Below are 17,525 nucleotides of genomic sequence, written 5' to 3'. Positions count from 1 at the left end.
AATGCTCATCATCACTGATCAGAGAAATGGAAATCAAAACCACAATGAGATACCATCTCATGCCAGTTAGAATGGCGCTCATCAAAAAGTCAGGAAACAACAGGTGCTGGAGAGGATGTGGAGAAATAGGAACACTTTTACACTGTTGGTGGGACTGTAAACTAGTTCAACCATTGTGGAAGTCAGTGTGGCAATTCCTCAAGGATCTAGAACTAGAAATACCATTTGACCCAGCCGTCCCATTACTGGGTATATACCCTAAGGATTATAAATCATTCTACAATAAAGACACATGCACATGTGTTTATTATGGCACTATTCACAATAGCAAAGACTTGGAACCAACCCAAATGTCCATCAATGGTAGACTGGATTAAGAAACTGTGGCACATATACACCATGGAATACTATGCAGCCATAAAAAAGGATGAGTTTACGTCCTTTGCAGGGTCATGGATGAAGCTGGAAACCATCATTCTCAGCAAACTATCACAAGATCGGAAAACCAAACACCACGTTCTCACTCATAAGTGGGAGTTGAACAATGAGAACACATGGACACAGGGAGGGGAACATCACACTCCGTGGCCTGTTTGGGGGTGGGGGGCTAGAGGAGGGATAGCATTAGGAGAAATACCTACTGTAGGTGATGGGTTGATGGGTGAAGCAAACCACCATGGAACATGTATAACTATGTAACAAATCTGCACGTTCTGCACATGTAACCAAGAACTTAAAGTATAATTTTTAAAAAAGAAAAAAAATACACAGAACCAGTAAAATCGACTCAGTTGATAACCATGTCAATTTACTTTTCTAACAGGTGTTCATACTATTTCAGTAATTTTGCTTACAGAAATAGTAAATTGTAAAGAAGTGAACATAAATTATGTTCCCTGATTATACTATTTCTTCTGTAATATATGATATAGACTTGTTTGTTCTGTTCAAATTATGTCTATTCCTTTTTCTCCTTAAAAAATAATTTACTTTTAAGTTTCTTAGACACTAGAACTGAGAACAGAACCCTAGCTTGAAAAGTACTTGAGTTCCCTTCAGACTATACTAGAAAAAAAAAGAAATTAAAAAGGAAAAAAAAAGTGCTTGAGTTTATACGGCCTCAACTAAATTAAATTGGTTTAGTGTCCAATCCGATTATTTGCAATGAGTATTTCAATATGACAGAAGAACCTTTTGTAATCTATTAGGAAAGTTCAAGTTTTATGGCTTTATGTATATCCAATCTAAGAGTTAATATCAATAAACACATTTTGGTCCATTTCATGTAACTGGTGTTAGGTACTGTATTGTTACTATGTATGGTTAAAGTGGTAGAGGTTTTATTGTAATTTTAAGTTAACAGCATTAAAAACAATAACACAACATAATCATACTGTTAATAAAAAGGCAAAAAGGCTTTTCAGCATAAAAAGTGTCATTTAATCATACAAAGAACATTTTCTTACACAACAAATAAAAAAATCTAAACATCAACAAAGGTTTCTTAGATATTCTAAGAATTGGTGGGACCTGACAGAAGCATCAGTGAAACTGTCATCAAGACTTTGTGTGAATATTAGATGAGATGTGCACAATTAGCTTCATCTCAGCAAAAGATAGCAAGGGATCTTTTGGTACAACCAACATGGCAACATTTGTTAGACAATGCACTGTAGAGTTGTCTCTTTTTTCGAGAATGAGTATCCAAGCCTAAGTATTTTAGTTCTGAAGGACTGCCGTCTGCGGCTTCACTTTGTCTATTGCGAATAATTTTCTTAAATTCTTCAGAGCTAAGACTGGAATCTTTTAATACAGGTACGTGTTGTTGTAGCTGTGGTAATGCTGGCTGCATCTCAGACTGGGTTAACTTCAGCTCCTTTGGCAAATTAGCAACAAATTCTGACATCATATTTATGGTTTCTGTATCTTTGTTGATGAAGGATGGCACAATTTCTGTTAAATTTTAAAAAAAGGTGTATGTGAGGGTATATTCATGTCAAAGAGCACTCAGAAAAACTGTGAATGTTTGCACAGACAAAAAAGAAAGCATTGCCTCAATATAAGTTAAACGTTGAAACAAAATAAGTAAGCATCCTAGTATCTAAACACTTAGCTTACTTACAGTTGGACACCTTAAAGTACCATAATTTTACCAAGGCTCTGCTTTACCCCACTGATGCTCACTCATCTCTCTTCATGATCCCCTTAGTGCTTTTATCATAGTACTTTTGACTCTCCCTGACATTACTCTGTCATCTTTCTGAAGTCATATAAGTTATTGAAAACAGTTTGGCCACAGATAGTGGTCATTTTCTTGGATTCTTTTTACTTAAGTCATTTTCTTCCATTGCTAAGCTGTGATTTATGATATTATCAGTTGTGATAGTAACCCTTGAAAAAGATATTACTTTAAGCTATTGAATGTTTCATGGTGGGAAGTTACTCCTGGAGGATAAAGTTAAAGAGGCAGAATTTCCAACACCTGTGATCTAATCAGCAGGAGAAAGAAGTCTCTGATGTTCCTCAACCATCTATTTAACAATTTGTCTTTGCCAGAGTATTTACTCCAAATCAATAGTATTTTATATGAAAGAGAGAAGTGGGTTAAAAGAACACTAACCAAAAATCACTGATTTAAGAAGAGATTCGTATCTGCTGTGGAGTATGTGTACTAATATTTTCTGTTTGATGTTTGTTCCAAAGCTGCAGATCATGCACTATGCAAGATCTGTGTGTCCCCTAGGAAGGGAGCCGGTTCTTACACAACAACCCACGCTGGCCAAATGTGAAGGCTGGGACTTGGGCTGGGAACCTGCTGAACACCCAGCTGACATCTCCCTCCATCTTTGTACCCATTCAGCTCAGATGAACATTCATTACCTGTTTCCATGTCTCTGGCACTGCCAGTTAAAAGATATAAATTTATTTAAATGTTTCTTGCACTCAAAAAGCTTACAGTGAGTTAAACCCTCTCCTAACCTTAACTGTCCTAATTATACAACTGAATAGTTTTATTTCACAAAGAAATTAGAAACACTGATGATGTTTAAATTATAGTGTAAACCCAGATCAGGTCTTGCTGCTCTTCTTCCTGGACAGCAAAACTCTCCATTAACAAGGCATTACTCTTGAAACAATGAAAAGAAAGAGAAGAGGGGAGTTAATCCAAGTGCGGGAGGCAGACACCTGGTTAACCACTGATGCCTGCTGATCAGAGGAAATCACGACCCTTCACCTAGACAGCGGTAGTTCTGGGGCTGATCATTTCCTGAGTTTTGTGGCAAGAGACTCAGTTGTTCCCCTTTTAGCCAACAACAAAATTCAACAGTTGGAGTTTGACAGAGGAATAAAAAAAACAACTGTAGTATTTCATCTTTCCTCCCAACACTCCCCCTCATTCATGTTCTAAACTGGAAATGACAGATGAGAATTTATATCGTTTTTGGTTAAATGAGAGGTTTTGGCACTTCCCCTCAGTAAGACATCCTAAGTTTAATTTGATTTTGTCATAAGAACCTCTCTGATCCAACCTAAACTTTCTGTAGTTGGGGCCTTATTAAATGCTGAAAGAAGCTGATGGTAATTTTCTATATACTTAAAGCTAGTTAAATGAGTCAGCCAAAACAGTTATAGTTTGTATTAAGTTTATTCATAGGCTGTGTATTTTGTACTTTTATTAAAATTACATTTTTTAAACCTGCTTTGAAATATTTCATCATCCATAACACCTTTAGCTATGGAACCTAGGCTCAAAGAAAATACTCTGTCTGAATTCATACAAATACCCTTATTCACTGTATTTTGGATGTAAATCTCACTAAAATAGGCCTCTTCTGGTTTAAAGTGTATCTTATTTCTAAAAGGGATGCAGAGAATATTATTTTGGCACATATTGTAGGATGAAATGGATGGCTAACAATGTAATAATGTGAAAGCAAACAGCAACTACCTAACGGTAGAAGTCTGAAAACTCACATTAATCACAAATTACTGACATGTACTTCCAAAATGATTCCTACCTAGTAATGGTAAACATTTGTCTTAATCTCCACCTGCAGGCAATATTTTCTTAGGTTACTTTCAGTTAAATTATACTGCACAGCAATAAAGAAAATTCTTTAAAAATACTTTGTAATCTCATGTCTCTTCAAAGGAAATAAAAATGTAGCCATATCTATATACAAATGTGCTCAATGAACTATTTTCAGCAACAATTTAGAAATAAACTAAATATCCACCAAACAATCCTTAAGTATATGTGGCAGATTTATGACAAAAAATACTACACAGGAATTTTAAATTGTGTTTTGGGATAATAACAATGTGAGAAACTGCTAAAAGTATAATGGTGAGTGAAAATGCAAAAGATACACATGTACCTATCCAAATGTTAACATTTCTTTCCACTGACTTGTTTAACATAATTGCATTTTCTCATAAAATTCATATATACTTTTCAAAGTCTTTAATATCTATGAGTGCTTCTCATTTTTCACCCTGCATTAATGTACATTTGTCTTTAATATGAGCATTACTACTTTTATAGTCAGAAAAAGTAGAATAATAAAGCAATTCTGGTCTTCTCTACTTTGAACCAGTAAATTTCTAGACTTTGTGGTACTTTTGTACTAATGTTACACAAAAGTCATATAAAAACTGCCATTAAATAAATCAAACTCTAACAAACAATATAGAAAAGTAAATAACTTTAGAAGCATACTTTAAATCTTATAAAAGAGAAGTAAATGTATTTCTATTAGAGTCATTTATATACAGTATATGCATATAGCCTATAAAATTTAGTTGTGGTTTATCATAAATTACATGTCATATTAATACAAAACACTTAGTATTTGCAAACTGCGGTTACTTTCTCTGAATTTAATATGATCCATTACACTTCTTAGACTAGTCTATACCTCCATGAGTTTCCACTGCTACTTTATAAATACAAAAATATTTTTTAAAGCCATTTCAGATTGAGCTGTACTCAGCTCTAAGATCTTGCTTTTAAAGCAAACCCACTGCAGCTTCCAAATGCTTGAAAGCATCAGTAGGGTCTTCAGCTATGATGGTCTGAAGGACCTGCTTCCCTTGTCTCTGGTCCTCTTGAGTTTCTCCTATAGGCATTCAAGCCTTTCCTTTCTCTTCCATCCCCTGTCTCACAAATGAACTTCAATACCCAGATCAAAGAAGTGGGGCGCCAGACTCTTTCCTTTGGGATTTTTTTGTTGTTTTGTTTTAAAGAATGTTTCCCATGGCAAAGGCCACAGCCCAACTTTTGGACTAGGAGAGTCATTAAGTGTAAGGCCCTTCCTGTCTTCCCATTACGGGACCCTCACAGAGACCTCAGAGTGTTGCCCCGTCCTACAGGCGCGCAAACAGGCTTGATAACCAGCGCGCCGCCTCAGTGTTTGTCCCCTTTCCTCTCTATCCGAGATGCCCTGTCCAGGTGACCCACCAGCACGCCCGCTGTCTGGCCGCCTGGCTTTCCTGTGGGGTGCAGGAGTGCGCCCGGCCTCCTGCGGGTCTCCGGGCAGCGTCACCTCCTCTGAGGCTTCCCCTTCCTTTCCACCCCGTCGCTCTGGCTGCCTTGCGGAAAGGGCACCAAGGAACTCTCGGGTGAAGCAGCTTCCTATTCTCAGTGCTTTCCCTCCGTCCGGTGAGATTCCCAGTGAGACTTTGAATAAAATCACCTGGCAAAGGAAAAGCCCAAACTTTGGGGACCAGCCACAGTGGAGTAGGAGCTGAGCGCTGGCAGCCAATGAGATCTCGAGTCGGACGTGCAGGCCGCCGTTCCAATTGGACGTCCGCCCCAGAGTAACCAATGGGAAGTGCGGGAAGGCCGGGGGCGGGGCGGGGGGGGGGAAGCTCTCACCTGCGACTGGTCTAGGTTTCAGAGGAGCATCTTCGTGGCTCAGAGACCTTTTGCCCAAGGTGCTCATGCCGCAAACGGCAATCTGCGCGCGAACTAATTCGCGGCCGCATACTTTAATAACTTCGTCCATCCATGAGTCCGCGACTGCTCTAGAAAATTGGTTCAATAGTAAACAGACTCCTAGCAGGTGGAACAAAAACAGGCGAGGCATCCTGGGCCTGGTCTCTCCTGGAGGTCTGGGTGTTGTAGCCTTTCAGGCCTGTGTGCCTGTCCCGGGCTTTAGGCTGCTTACCCTACCTGGCTCAACCAGTCTTTTGTATCCCTTGGGCTATCACTCAGCAATTAAGGCAAGGTTGCCAGCTCCACCCCTTTCCCACACTCCTCCACAGAATTTTCCCCCTCAGCTCTTGGTCTCCCTCTCCGCCCTTCCTTCATTTGCCCATCCCTCTGTCCTTGGCCCTTTTACAGTTGTTCTTCTCTTTCATTACCCTCAAACAACTTTGTATACTTAGGTAATTTTAGATATGAAGCCTTTCCTTTTACACACACACAAATAAATTTGAGATGGCCCATATTCTTACAACCCAGTTTTCTAGAGTGAACATTTTCCAAAAAACCCTTCTAACCTAAAAAAGATTATAGATTATCTTATAAATTGGGTTAATTAGTATAGTGTCGGGTATATCAATCCATAAAAATATCAAAATACAATGGATGAATAAATAAATTGTTGATGAGAGGGCAAACTGATGACTTTTAATCTGAATCCAGGTTAAAACATTAAAATCCCCAGTAACATCATTTTAGGCTTGTGCAGTAATGTCTTTAATTTACAAAACAATTTCTCCATTGGACTTTCCTTCCACTCTTGGGGATAAATTTGATTGTAACTAGTTATCTGAACATTTTAATTTAAAATTCTAATCTTCATCTCTAGAGACTGGAGAACACACCACACACACACACACACACAGAGAGAGAGAGAGAGAGAGAAGAAAAAAAAGTGAAAATCCCACAATCCCACAAAGAATATTTTGGTAACAAATTACGGCACAAAGATATGTTTGTTTGTTTACTGTATTTTGTGTTTGCTGCACCTGGTAAGAGATGATTTCTTTTTTTTTTACCACCATCTAATTTAACGTTCTAAAGATACACATAGTTCTAGATAATATGGTTAGCAGACAACCCTTCTACCTGTAAATTTTTAGTACAAGTAGGTTCATTTTTTAAAATAACTTACTTGCTTGTGTTCATAATATACTCAGATTAGTTCGGCTCCACCAGAAAAACTGGAGACATGCAGGAAGTTAGGGTAGCTTTGAAATAAAATAATAACAATCTCTGAGTTACAAACATAACTATGGAATAAAATAATTCTAATTTCTAGATTGCTGGTGATGTCAATAGGCCCACTTAGCATTGGTCAAATGCCAAGCAATGGGTAATTCTTCAAAAAATACCTGACCAAGCCTATGAGGTGGTCAGATGCAATCAATGCTTTTAAATGAGTTTTCATTAAAACACGCAGTTTGAGAGAGGCCTCTCAAAACTGAGGTTGGAAAACATTTTTGTGGGTTGACAGTCCTTGTAAAAATAATCCATGTGCAAGGCTGTACTCCAAAGTAATTGGTCGTTAAAAATGTAAATTTCCAGGGATTTCTTTGTTTTTTTTTTTTTGTTTTTTTTTTACAGAGTTTGGCTCTTGTTGCCAGGCTGGAGTGCAATGGTGTAATCTCGGCTCACTGCAACCTCCACCTCCCAGGTTCAAGCAATTCTCCTGCCTCAACCTCCCAAGTAGCTGGGATTACAGGTGTGCACCAGCACACCTGGCTAATTTTTGTATTTTTAGTAGAGACTGGTTTTCACCATGTTGGACAGGCTGGTCTCGAACTCCTGACCTCAGGTGATCCACCCACCTTGGCCTCCCAAAGTGTCCAGGGATATTTTGATTTTTTATGTTGCCTACATGGTTTTATAGAGTCCTTAAAACTGTCCAGTACAATGGCCGCTTTCCCATTTTACAGAAAGAGGAAACAGATTGAGAGTTGTCACACACTTATTCAGGGTAATTTTGGCCAGCACATATGCCAGATGTGGGCTTACCCTACTGCTAAGGATCACAGGCAGATGCAAGATTCACAGCCTTTACAGGCACAACTAAAAGGCATTTCATGTCCTTTAAATAAAAAGGAAATCTTTTTAAGGAGAAACAATAAATATGTCCATGCATACAGCTGTCAATTGCTGGTGTTTGGGGTCCAACCCATGTTTATTGGATTCCAGGGCCCCCTTTCCTTCATTTCCCTGTATCCTAGATCCAGTTCCAGTTGTAGTTCATCTAAATAGTGAAGGTTAATATGTACAGAGTAATGTCTTTGAATGTAGGACAGCAGGAACACTCGAGGCTGTAAGTGCTAGACATGGTTTCCCAGTGTCTCTTACAAGTTGCAGTGTCTATGTAACACAGTTCTGTCTAATACAACCTAAGCACAAGTGTGGAGGTTTCTGGGAAAGCCTTTACTTCCTGATTCTAGCCCTAAGCCTTATTTCTCCTTTCTTTCCTTCCTAAAGCAGACATAGAAGGGAGGTGAGGTAGCCCTCTTGGGACCATGAGGGGTGGAGCATAAAGAGGAAGGTATATATGCTTAGACATAGCTGCCTGGGAGGGTGGGAGTAGCCTGCTGGCAACATTGAGGGGCTAAATGGAGTTGGATGCTTTTTCTCACAGGCTCTTATAAGTAACTTTTTAAGGTTTTTCTGTTATTTACTCTATCTGGAGATAGATAGATCATAGATAGATGGATAGATAGATAGGTAGATAGATAGATAGATAGATAGATAGATAGATAGATAGATAGATACATACATACATACATACATACATACATACATACTTACATACATAGATAATGTGTGTGTGTGTATATATATATATGCAAAATACATTTTTATTAAGAAATAAACTTACAGTCATCAGTTTCCTATGAGAGTTTTAGGCATACTTTAGTAGCACTTGAATTAGATATTCTAAGGATTGAAGTGATTATTTGAATGTTTATACTAGATGGTTTACCACAAGAAATCTTTGTACCACTGAAAGAGAAGTCATGTATTAAAAAGCAGTGAATACAGATTCTGGGTCCAGAAGCCCTGCCTCCACGGATTTTGTGGAGGACAGGATGAGGGACGTGGGTCAGGATGGGCTCTGCCAAGCTGCTTTCTGCATCTGGGGGTGCATCTTTGTCTTGTCCAAGTTGTAAGATTCCTGGGCATTGCCCTCGTCCTTCTGCATTGGAATCTCCATTTCATAGAGCACTCCTTTCAGCTTTGTCCCAGATGACATGTGGCCTCTGAGCTTCTACAGCCCCATATTGAATTCCTTTGCTTGTGGCCTTCTACCTGCACCATCTTCCAGCGCCAAGTTTGTCTACAGGGCTTGGCCAACAGTTGTAAGAGCAACTTATTTTTTAAATATATAAAACCCTGCTCTTTTATATTTTACCACCAATCTCTTTTCCTAGCTTTGTATTTTCTACCAAATTCTTATTGTTTTCCATGATCTGTCAGCAATAGGCAACTCATACCTGATCCCAGTGACAGTCGGTGCTACATTGGATCTGTTTTTTTTCTAATTATTATTTCACTGAGATTTGGAGAATAAGAAGAGGTAAACACTTTTATTCAAGCCTCCAGTGCTGACTCTCCCCAGGTGCCTTTGGAACTGCTCCAGATATTTATGCTTTCCTTTCAGGTTATCATGCTGCTTTATCCAGAAAAATCAAACAAGAAATGAAGGGCCATCGTGATCTTCAAAAAGTCTTCTTCTCAGCAAACTGCTGGAAATACCTTGGTTAAGAGATTAGGAAAGATAGATAACTTCATTAGTTTTTTTCCTCACTTCTTACTCCTACTCAAGTAATAGCATATGTACTGAAAGAAAGTTCAGAAAGAATCATCTCTGGCCAGATCTGGTGGTCCCAGTAATCATCACCCAGGCCTCAGAGAAATTGAAAAACAAGAACAAAACAATAAGATGTCACTGTTTGCCTTTATTGTGGTTTGTGGTTTTACTGTTGTGCTGGGCACTGGCTCTCACGTGTGATCTCCAGCCTCTGACCATACAATCCAGCCATTGCCACAATCACATATGGAACATCACAAGGGACCCCAGAGCCCGGCTCTTCCATCTAAATTTAGGTTAAAATCAATGTCAAGGCATCAAGGGTTGATCTGTGCTATAAGACCTAAAATTAATCCCAACATTATGTGCTGCCCTGACATCTGGTAAAACTGGGGTGGCCTCACATGGCCTGACCACAAGTTTCCTCCCTCACTCTGCTCCTGCAAACAACCCTCCACATCAAGACAGCCAGACACAGTTCCTGCTTATTCCTGAATAGCAAGTTTCAGCTCTCTGCCAGCCCTGGAATTATTCAAAGAAGGCAGTCACATCCTTTCTTGGTAACCAGGGGTCACCTCAACCTTTTGATACTGCAAAGCCTGCCTCACATGGCCCCTCTTATTCGGTCTGTTCCCAACTGCAACCCCCACGTGGCCCTGCATGGCATTTAGTGCCCTTATCCTCCATCCTGTAAGTCTATGTAGTTAATACATTTCTGTCAGTCTCATTAGGCCAGTATCATTTGTCATATGTTTGGCCATGGGCATAATCCTAAGGCAGGAATCCCTCCCGCTCCAACAGGGTGAATAGGAGGTGATTAAAACAACCAACTACTACAACATATCTCCTCTTCTTCTTTGTTCCTAGAGGGACAGAGGAGTCACTTCAGACTGTATATAATGTCTTCTATGGTTCTCAGGATCTCTTTGCTACCTCTTCCCACATCCCTTCTCACTCTCTGCTCAGTGTTGATAGAAAATTAGTCTCTCTGATGCAGAAATCGTGATCCCTTTGTAACCCCTTCAGCTATTTCCCATTACCCCAGCATGTAGTCTAAACGTCACAGCTGGCTTCTACAAGGTTCTTTAAGATCCCCTCTTCCTGTCTTCTCTCCAGCAGCATTTTCCTTTCCCTCTTCCACAACCCAGTCCTCAGTCCTACTCACTCCCTGACAGTTCCCCTACATTCCATGCTCTGGACCATCGGCCTTGCCACTACCTTTGCCTTTCCCTGTCCCTCCTCCGCCTCTCTTTCTTTGCTTATTTTTTTTTTTCAAAAGCAGGTCAAGCATCCACTACATGGTGGATCTTTTGCTAACCATCTCTTCCACACTCAGCACCGCCCATCCCAGCTCCTCTACAGTCTGTTCCTTTTATCACAGCACTCACAACTCCTTACTTGTAGGTCTTTCCTACTAGACTGTGAGCTCTTTGGGGGCAGTGGCAAGCACACAGTGGCTGCTCAACACATCTTGGTTGAAGGAAATTTATAGATCTCATAATGAGGTGTGCGCAGCTTCGCTAGGGGTTGTGGGTGGAGGCATGGGAGCACCTAGTAGGCCCTGGCTACAGCATACAAAATGAACTGAGTCCCCAGATTACTAGAACTAAGGAAAGGCAGAGCACCTGTAATTAAAGATCCTGTGACACACAGTGAGGAGATCCAGGCTGCCATAGGAGCACCAATCTTAGGGTGAGTCATATCTTTGAGGAGGGGAGGTGGAGTAGTTGTGGTGGGTAAAAGAGGAATCCACAGGATTGTGGATGGGAGAGCAGGGTGCAGGAAGCAGGAGGAACATCTGTATTGGACTCAGGTCTAACGAAGCAGGGTTTTAGAGAGGGCTTGGGGTTATCCCAGGGCAATCATACCTAATTCCTCCCTCCACCAATTTTTTGCACCCTATTTAGTTCTGGTCTTTAGGTAGAGAAGGTTAGGTGCTTTAGCTCTTGCATTCTTTCCACTGTAGAAAGAGAACAAAACCAGGAGATTCTTGTGTGTGAAGCTGTGTTTGTGTGTAGAACTTTTTGTTTTCAGTAATTTCATACTCTTCCTCCCTGTACCTCTCCCCTACACCCCTGCCCAAACTGCCAAGTTTCAAAGGGTTTCGGATCTATACTTATTTCCTAGGAAAAAGCTAACATTCCAATGAATTCCCATTCCTATCATTTAGAGTCTCTTCCTCGCTAGGGTGACAGATCTTTCAGATCCCCCAGTGGTGCATGGCTCCCACTTCCAATAGTGCATAGCTTTAATCGAACCTTTAATATTATTACCTTTTCTCTCCTTTCTTAACGTACGTTATAACTCTTTTTGAACTATTTTTAGAGGTTGCCCAAGAATTTGCAATATATATTTACAATTAATCCAAGCCCACTTTCAAATAACACTATCTTAATTCACTGGAGTACAAGTGTTTTATAATAAAAAGTAATTCTAATTCCTCCCTTCCATCTCTTGTATCATTGCTGTCATTTATTTCACTTAAACAGAAACATACACTAAGATATATATAAGCATACATAATCTAATACATTGTTTCAACTATTATTTTGAACAAAGTATTCTATCAATTAAGAATAAGAAAAATAAAAATTTTTGTTTTACCTTCACTTATTCCTTCTCTGATATGCTTCCTTTCTTGATTTAGATCTGAGTGTTTGCTCTGGAAAGCCCTACTTGGAGAAACAAATGTGGTTCTAGCAAGAGCTAGATCTCAGTCCAAGAGTTCACCATGAGCTCATCTGGCTGGAGAAAAAATGCACTCTAGGATGATAGGCCATCACCTGACTCAAATAATTGCTTCTTGACATACCCTAACTTGCAACAAAGTGAAATCTCTAAGGTTAGGAAAAACTGAAGATTGGGCCAACAACAGGAGTAACTGAAGGCCAAAACCAAGATATTTTGAAGAATTTATTTCACATGTACAAGATGAGATTGGGGGGCGAGATATGTGTATGTGTGCATGAGCAGGCATGTGATGGGAGGAACTAATGTAGCTGATAGGGAAAACAGCCGGCGTTCTAATTGGACACATTCTTAATACAAGAATACAATTTTTCAGTATGTCACCACCGCCAGCACGCCCAAGAGAAAGGCTGAAGGGGATGTTAAAGGAGATAAAGTTGTGATGAAGGATTAATCACAGAGAAGATCATGAGGTTATCTGCTAAACCTGCTCCTCCAAAGCCAGAGCTCAAGCCTACAAAGGCCCATGCAAAGACAGGAGAGAAGATACCCATAGGGAAAAAGGGAAAAGCTGATGCTGGGAAGGAGGGGAATAACCCTGCAGAAAATGGAGATGCCAAAACAGACCAGGCACAGAAAGCTGAAGGTGCTGGAGATGCCAAGTGAAGTGTGTGCATTTTTGATAACTGTGTACTTCTGGTGACTGTAGAGTTTGAAATACGATTTTTTTTATCAAGTTTTATAAAAATGCAGAATTTTGTTTTACTTTTTTTTTTTAAGTTATGTTGTTAGCACACATAACACTTCATTGTTGTTTTGGGGAGAAGGGGCATATGTCACTAATAGAATGTCTCTGAAGCTGGATTGATGTGGGGAAACACCTTTCCCTTCTAGTTTTGAGAGACTTCCTCTTGGCTCTCAGAAGGAAGGATTCCCTGATTTTGACACAAATGGCCACCTTGGCACAAAGCCTTGTGGTATGGAAAAACAAATTTGTTTTATGTCCTCTTCTCCCTTTCCATCTTTCAGCGTAGACTTAACTCCCTTAAGCCTAGACATCTGCTGCGACCTGACTCCCAATCATTGGTTACAAGTGCGTGAAGCAATCTGGACTTTCCAGTGATGCCACTGAGATGGCACCTGTCAAAAGAGAAGTGGTTCCATTTCCAGATTGTGGACCTTCAGATAAATTCTGCCATTTTCTTTTCACTTCCAGAAAGTCAGGGTGAGCTTGTGAAAAGCTGTTAAACAATATGCTAAATGTGAAATGTCAACCCTCACTCTAAACTTTCCCTGTTCAGAGCATAAGATGAATACTTCATTGGGTTTTATAGTGGCTTTCTGATTTTTGGTAATCCATTGAAGAAGGGAGTATAAAAGTTATTGTATACTGTTAATTATTGTCTGCCCATGTCCTGCCTGAAATACCATGATTATTTACGGAAAGTATCTTTAATAAAGCTGGATACAGTTTGCTTGGAAAAAAAAAAGAATTGCTTGTGCTGCATCCCATAAGTTTTGGTATGTTGTTTCTATTTTCATTTGTCTAAAAATATTTTTAATTTCCTTTTTATTTTCTTCTTTGACCCCATTGTTTAGGAAGAGGTTGTCTAATTTCTATATATTTTTGAATGTTCTGCAATTCCTTCTCCAAATTAACAATTTGATTTCTAGTTTCATGACATTGTGGTATCAAAAAATACTTGATATGATTTCAATTTTCTTAAATTTGTTAAGACTTGTTTTCTGACCTAACACATGATCTAGCATGAAAAATGTTGTGTGTGTGCATGAAAAGAATGTGTATTCTGCTGCTGTTGAATGGAATGGTCTGTATATGTCTGTTAGGTTAATTTGACCCAAAGTGTAGTTCAAGTCCAAGTTTCCTTATTTTCTATCTAGATGATTTTTGTGTTGCTGAAAGTGAGATACTGAAATCTTCTGCTATTATTATATTGCAATCTATCTCTTCTGATCTATTAATATTTGTGTTATGAATATATAGATTCTCTGATGTTGAATGCATATGTATTTATATTATATCTTCTTCATGAATTGACCTTTTTATTTCATTATATAATGACCTTCTTTAACTCATTTTAGTTTTTGACAATGTCTATTTTATCTGATTTAAGCATAGCTACCACTGATTTCTTTTGGTTTCCCTTTGCATGAAGTATCTTTTTACAACCTTTCCCTTTAAATCTATGTGTATTCTTAAAGGAGAAGCAAGTCTCTTGCAGAGAGCATAGAGTTGGGTCTTGTTTTTTAATCCATTCAGCGACTCTATGTCTTTTAAAAACTTTTTATTTTATTTAATCAACAAATAATAATTACATACATATTTATTGGGTACAATGTGACAATTTGATACATGCATACATTGTGAAATGATCAAATCAGGTTCATTAATATATTCATCACCTAATATATTTATCGTTTATTTTTGGTGAGAGCATTTGAAATCCACTATTTTATGACATCAGTAAGATAACCTAACTAGAAGCTCCCAATACTCACCACCACCCTCCCAAAGATAGCCAAAACAATAAGTAAGCAACTACATTTAGATGAAAATAACTAAAGGAGGATGTTAGAATACATTAAAGGTGTACTAGAAACGCTGTAGTGTGCAGAAACCCAGGATGGCCACATAGACAACAGAAGGAAACACCTCACCTCCACCACCCTATCCCCACATCAGGATCAGTTGGAACAGGAGGAAATTCTCCTTGCAGGGAAAAGGTAAGGAGGGGACCACAGCAGCCCCCATCACCACCTTAGGCACCTACAGTCCTCACCTCTGGTGACCCCTGCAGTTCTCAAAGGCACTAAGCCCAGCTGAGGGAACTCCCTAGAATCCACACAGCTACACTCCCCACAGAGGAGGAGACAATATTCACCACTGTGGCCCACGTGGCTACTGCATTTGAAATTAGAAACACTGTTGGAATGTGTCCTGTTCTGGGGGTAGATAGCCACAGTACACTTCCATCCCTCCAGCTTTGTTGCTGTTGAACTGCCTCCACATTGTTGCGCACCATCCAAAAGCTGAGCTGCTGCTACATCCTATTTCTTGGGGCCAAGCTGCAATGGAGATGCTCCACCCACCCCTCCAAGTTGCTTTTGGCCCTGCCCTGTTAAGGCTTGAGCTGAAATGGCACTCAGCCTCCTAAAGAATTCGTTCCTTGGCTGCTCAGAGCAGTCATGCACCCCCATTCCTGAATGGAAGCAGCACCTTGCCTCCAAGAAATCAGTGTCATGGCCAAGCGAAACCAGTTGCACATCTCAGGGATGAGATGACATGGTATTTTACATCTTAGCTAAACAGAGCACTGACTGAGCTGAGTCACCTTACCCTACAGGTTGAATAATTGTAGTACCCTGCTTTCCTGGAACTGGACTAGCCCATTAGAGTATGAGCTGTTGAGATACCCCCATCCCCAAGGAATGGAATCATTGCTGCACGGCTCCCTTCCTTCCAGGGCCCAAGTGACATCTGCCCTCTGCTATTCCAGGGTCCTTGCTGCTGTCACACCTGGCTTCACAGAATCTGGGATACTGCCATGTCCCACTATCCCCAAGTCCAGAATCCCCATTATGCATTCCCTCATGTCCTGAGGCCTAAGTTGCAATGGTGCCCTATTGGCTCTGTTTCCCAAATTGCAGCTGTACCCTCTTTCTGGGTCCTAACCTTTAGCTGGGCCAATGCTATGCCATGCCTTCCAGAGTCAAAGTCTTTCCCTACTAAAGGCACTCTCTAAAGTTTGGAAGAAGTGCTGTTCCACCAGATGCACAGACATCAATTCGAGGACATAAGAAATATTAAAAAGCAAGAAACACGACACCAATAAAAGACAAGGTGCCAGTAACTGACCCCAAGGAAAATGAAGTTTATGAGTTGCCTGAAAAGGAATTAAAAATAATAATCTTAAGGAAACTCAGATAGATCTGAGAGAATACAGATAGACAATTCAGCAAAATCAGGAAAGCAATTAATCATCTTAATGAGAAATTCAATAAAGAAGAAAACAGAAATCTTGGAGCTCAAGAACTGAGTGAAGAAAATAAAAAATATAATAGAAAGCTTCAACAGCAGACTAGATCAAGCACAAGGAAGAAATTCTGCATTTGAAGATAGGTCTTATGAAATTACCCAATGAGAAAGAAAAAAAAAAAAAACGAAAAGTGTGAAGACAGCCAATGGGACATATGGGACATCATTAAGCGAACAAACTTTTGCATTATGGGAGCTCTACAGGGAGAAGAGACAAATGTGCAGAAAGCTTATATAATGAAATAATTGCTGAAAACTTCCCAAGTTTTGGAAGGGATATGAACATCCAGATCCAAGAAGCTCCAAAGTTCCTAAACAGACTGATCTCAAATAGGTCCTCTCCAACTTGCATTACAACTAAACTGTCAAAAGCCGAAGACAAAGAGAATTTCAAAAGCAGCAAGAGAACAGCATCAAATCATCTATGAGAGGATTCCCATTAGACTATCAGCAAATTTTTCAGCAGAAAACTTGCAGGTCAGGACAGATGAGATGATACATTCAAAGTGCTGAAAGAAAAGAATTTTCAGGTGAGAACACTATACTCAACAAAGCTATCCTTTAGAGATGAAGGAGAAATAAAATCTTCCCCAGACAAACAAAAGAAGTTGAAGAAATTCATTACCACTATAGCTGCCTTACAAGAAATGCTTAAGGGAGTCTTCAAGTGAAAATAAAAGGACACTAGTTACTAATATGAAGATATAAGAAAGTATCAAATTCACTGGTAAAGCTAAATACATAGTCAAATCCAAAATACTCTAATATTATTATGGTTCTCTGTAAGTCATGTATATCTTTAGTATGAAGGTTAAAAGTCAAAAGAGTCAAAAATAATAACTATAATAAGTTGTTAAGAAACACACAATTTTTGAGTACATATTTGTACATCTGTATTAATTATATACTTATCATTGACATATATATGTATATATGTGCAAATAACATCTTTAGTACTTTCTTCTTTTTTATTATTACTCTTTTTATTGTTTTCATTT

General features: G+C 39.3%; 1 protein-coding gene and 1 pseudogene across 1 annotated transcript; one reads left to right on the top strand and one right to left on the bottom strand.

Annotated features, from left to right (window-relative positions):
* Window positions 1-1,606: 1,606 nt before the first annotated feature.
* RLN2 (relaxin 2) lies at window positions 1,607-6,089 on the bottom strand. The gene is made up of 2 exons (XM_032138311.2): window positions 5,879-6,089; window positions 1,607-1,953 (listed from the first exon to the last, which is right to left on the bottom strand). The coding sequence occupies exons 1-2, from the start codon at window positions 6,087-6,089 to the stop codon at window positions 1,607-1,609; spliced, it is 558 nt and encodes a 185-aa protein (XP_031994202.1).
* Window positions 6,090-9,222: 3,133 nt separating this feature from the next.
* Window positions 9,223-13,172, top strand: LOC116458407 (non-histone chromosomal protein HMG-17-like; annotated as a pseudogene).
* The last annotated feature ends 4,353 nt before the right edge of the window (window positions 13,173-17,525 follow it).

The sequence above is a fragment of the Hylobates moloch genome, unplaced genomic scaffold, assembly GCF_009828535.3.
Source record: "Hylobates moloch isolate HMO894 unplaced genomic scaffold, HMol_V3 SCAFFOLD_19, whole genome shotgun sequence".
Classification (NCBI taxonomy): domain Eukaryota; kingdom Metazoa; phylum Chordata; class Mammalia; order Primates; family Hylobatidae; genus Hylobates; species Hylobates moloch.
The sequence above is the reverse complement of the archived record's forward strand: the minus strand, read 5'-3'. Positions and strand labels throughout refer to the sequence as shown.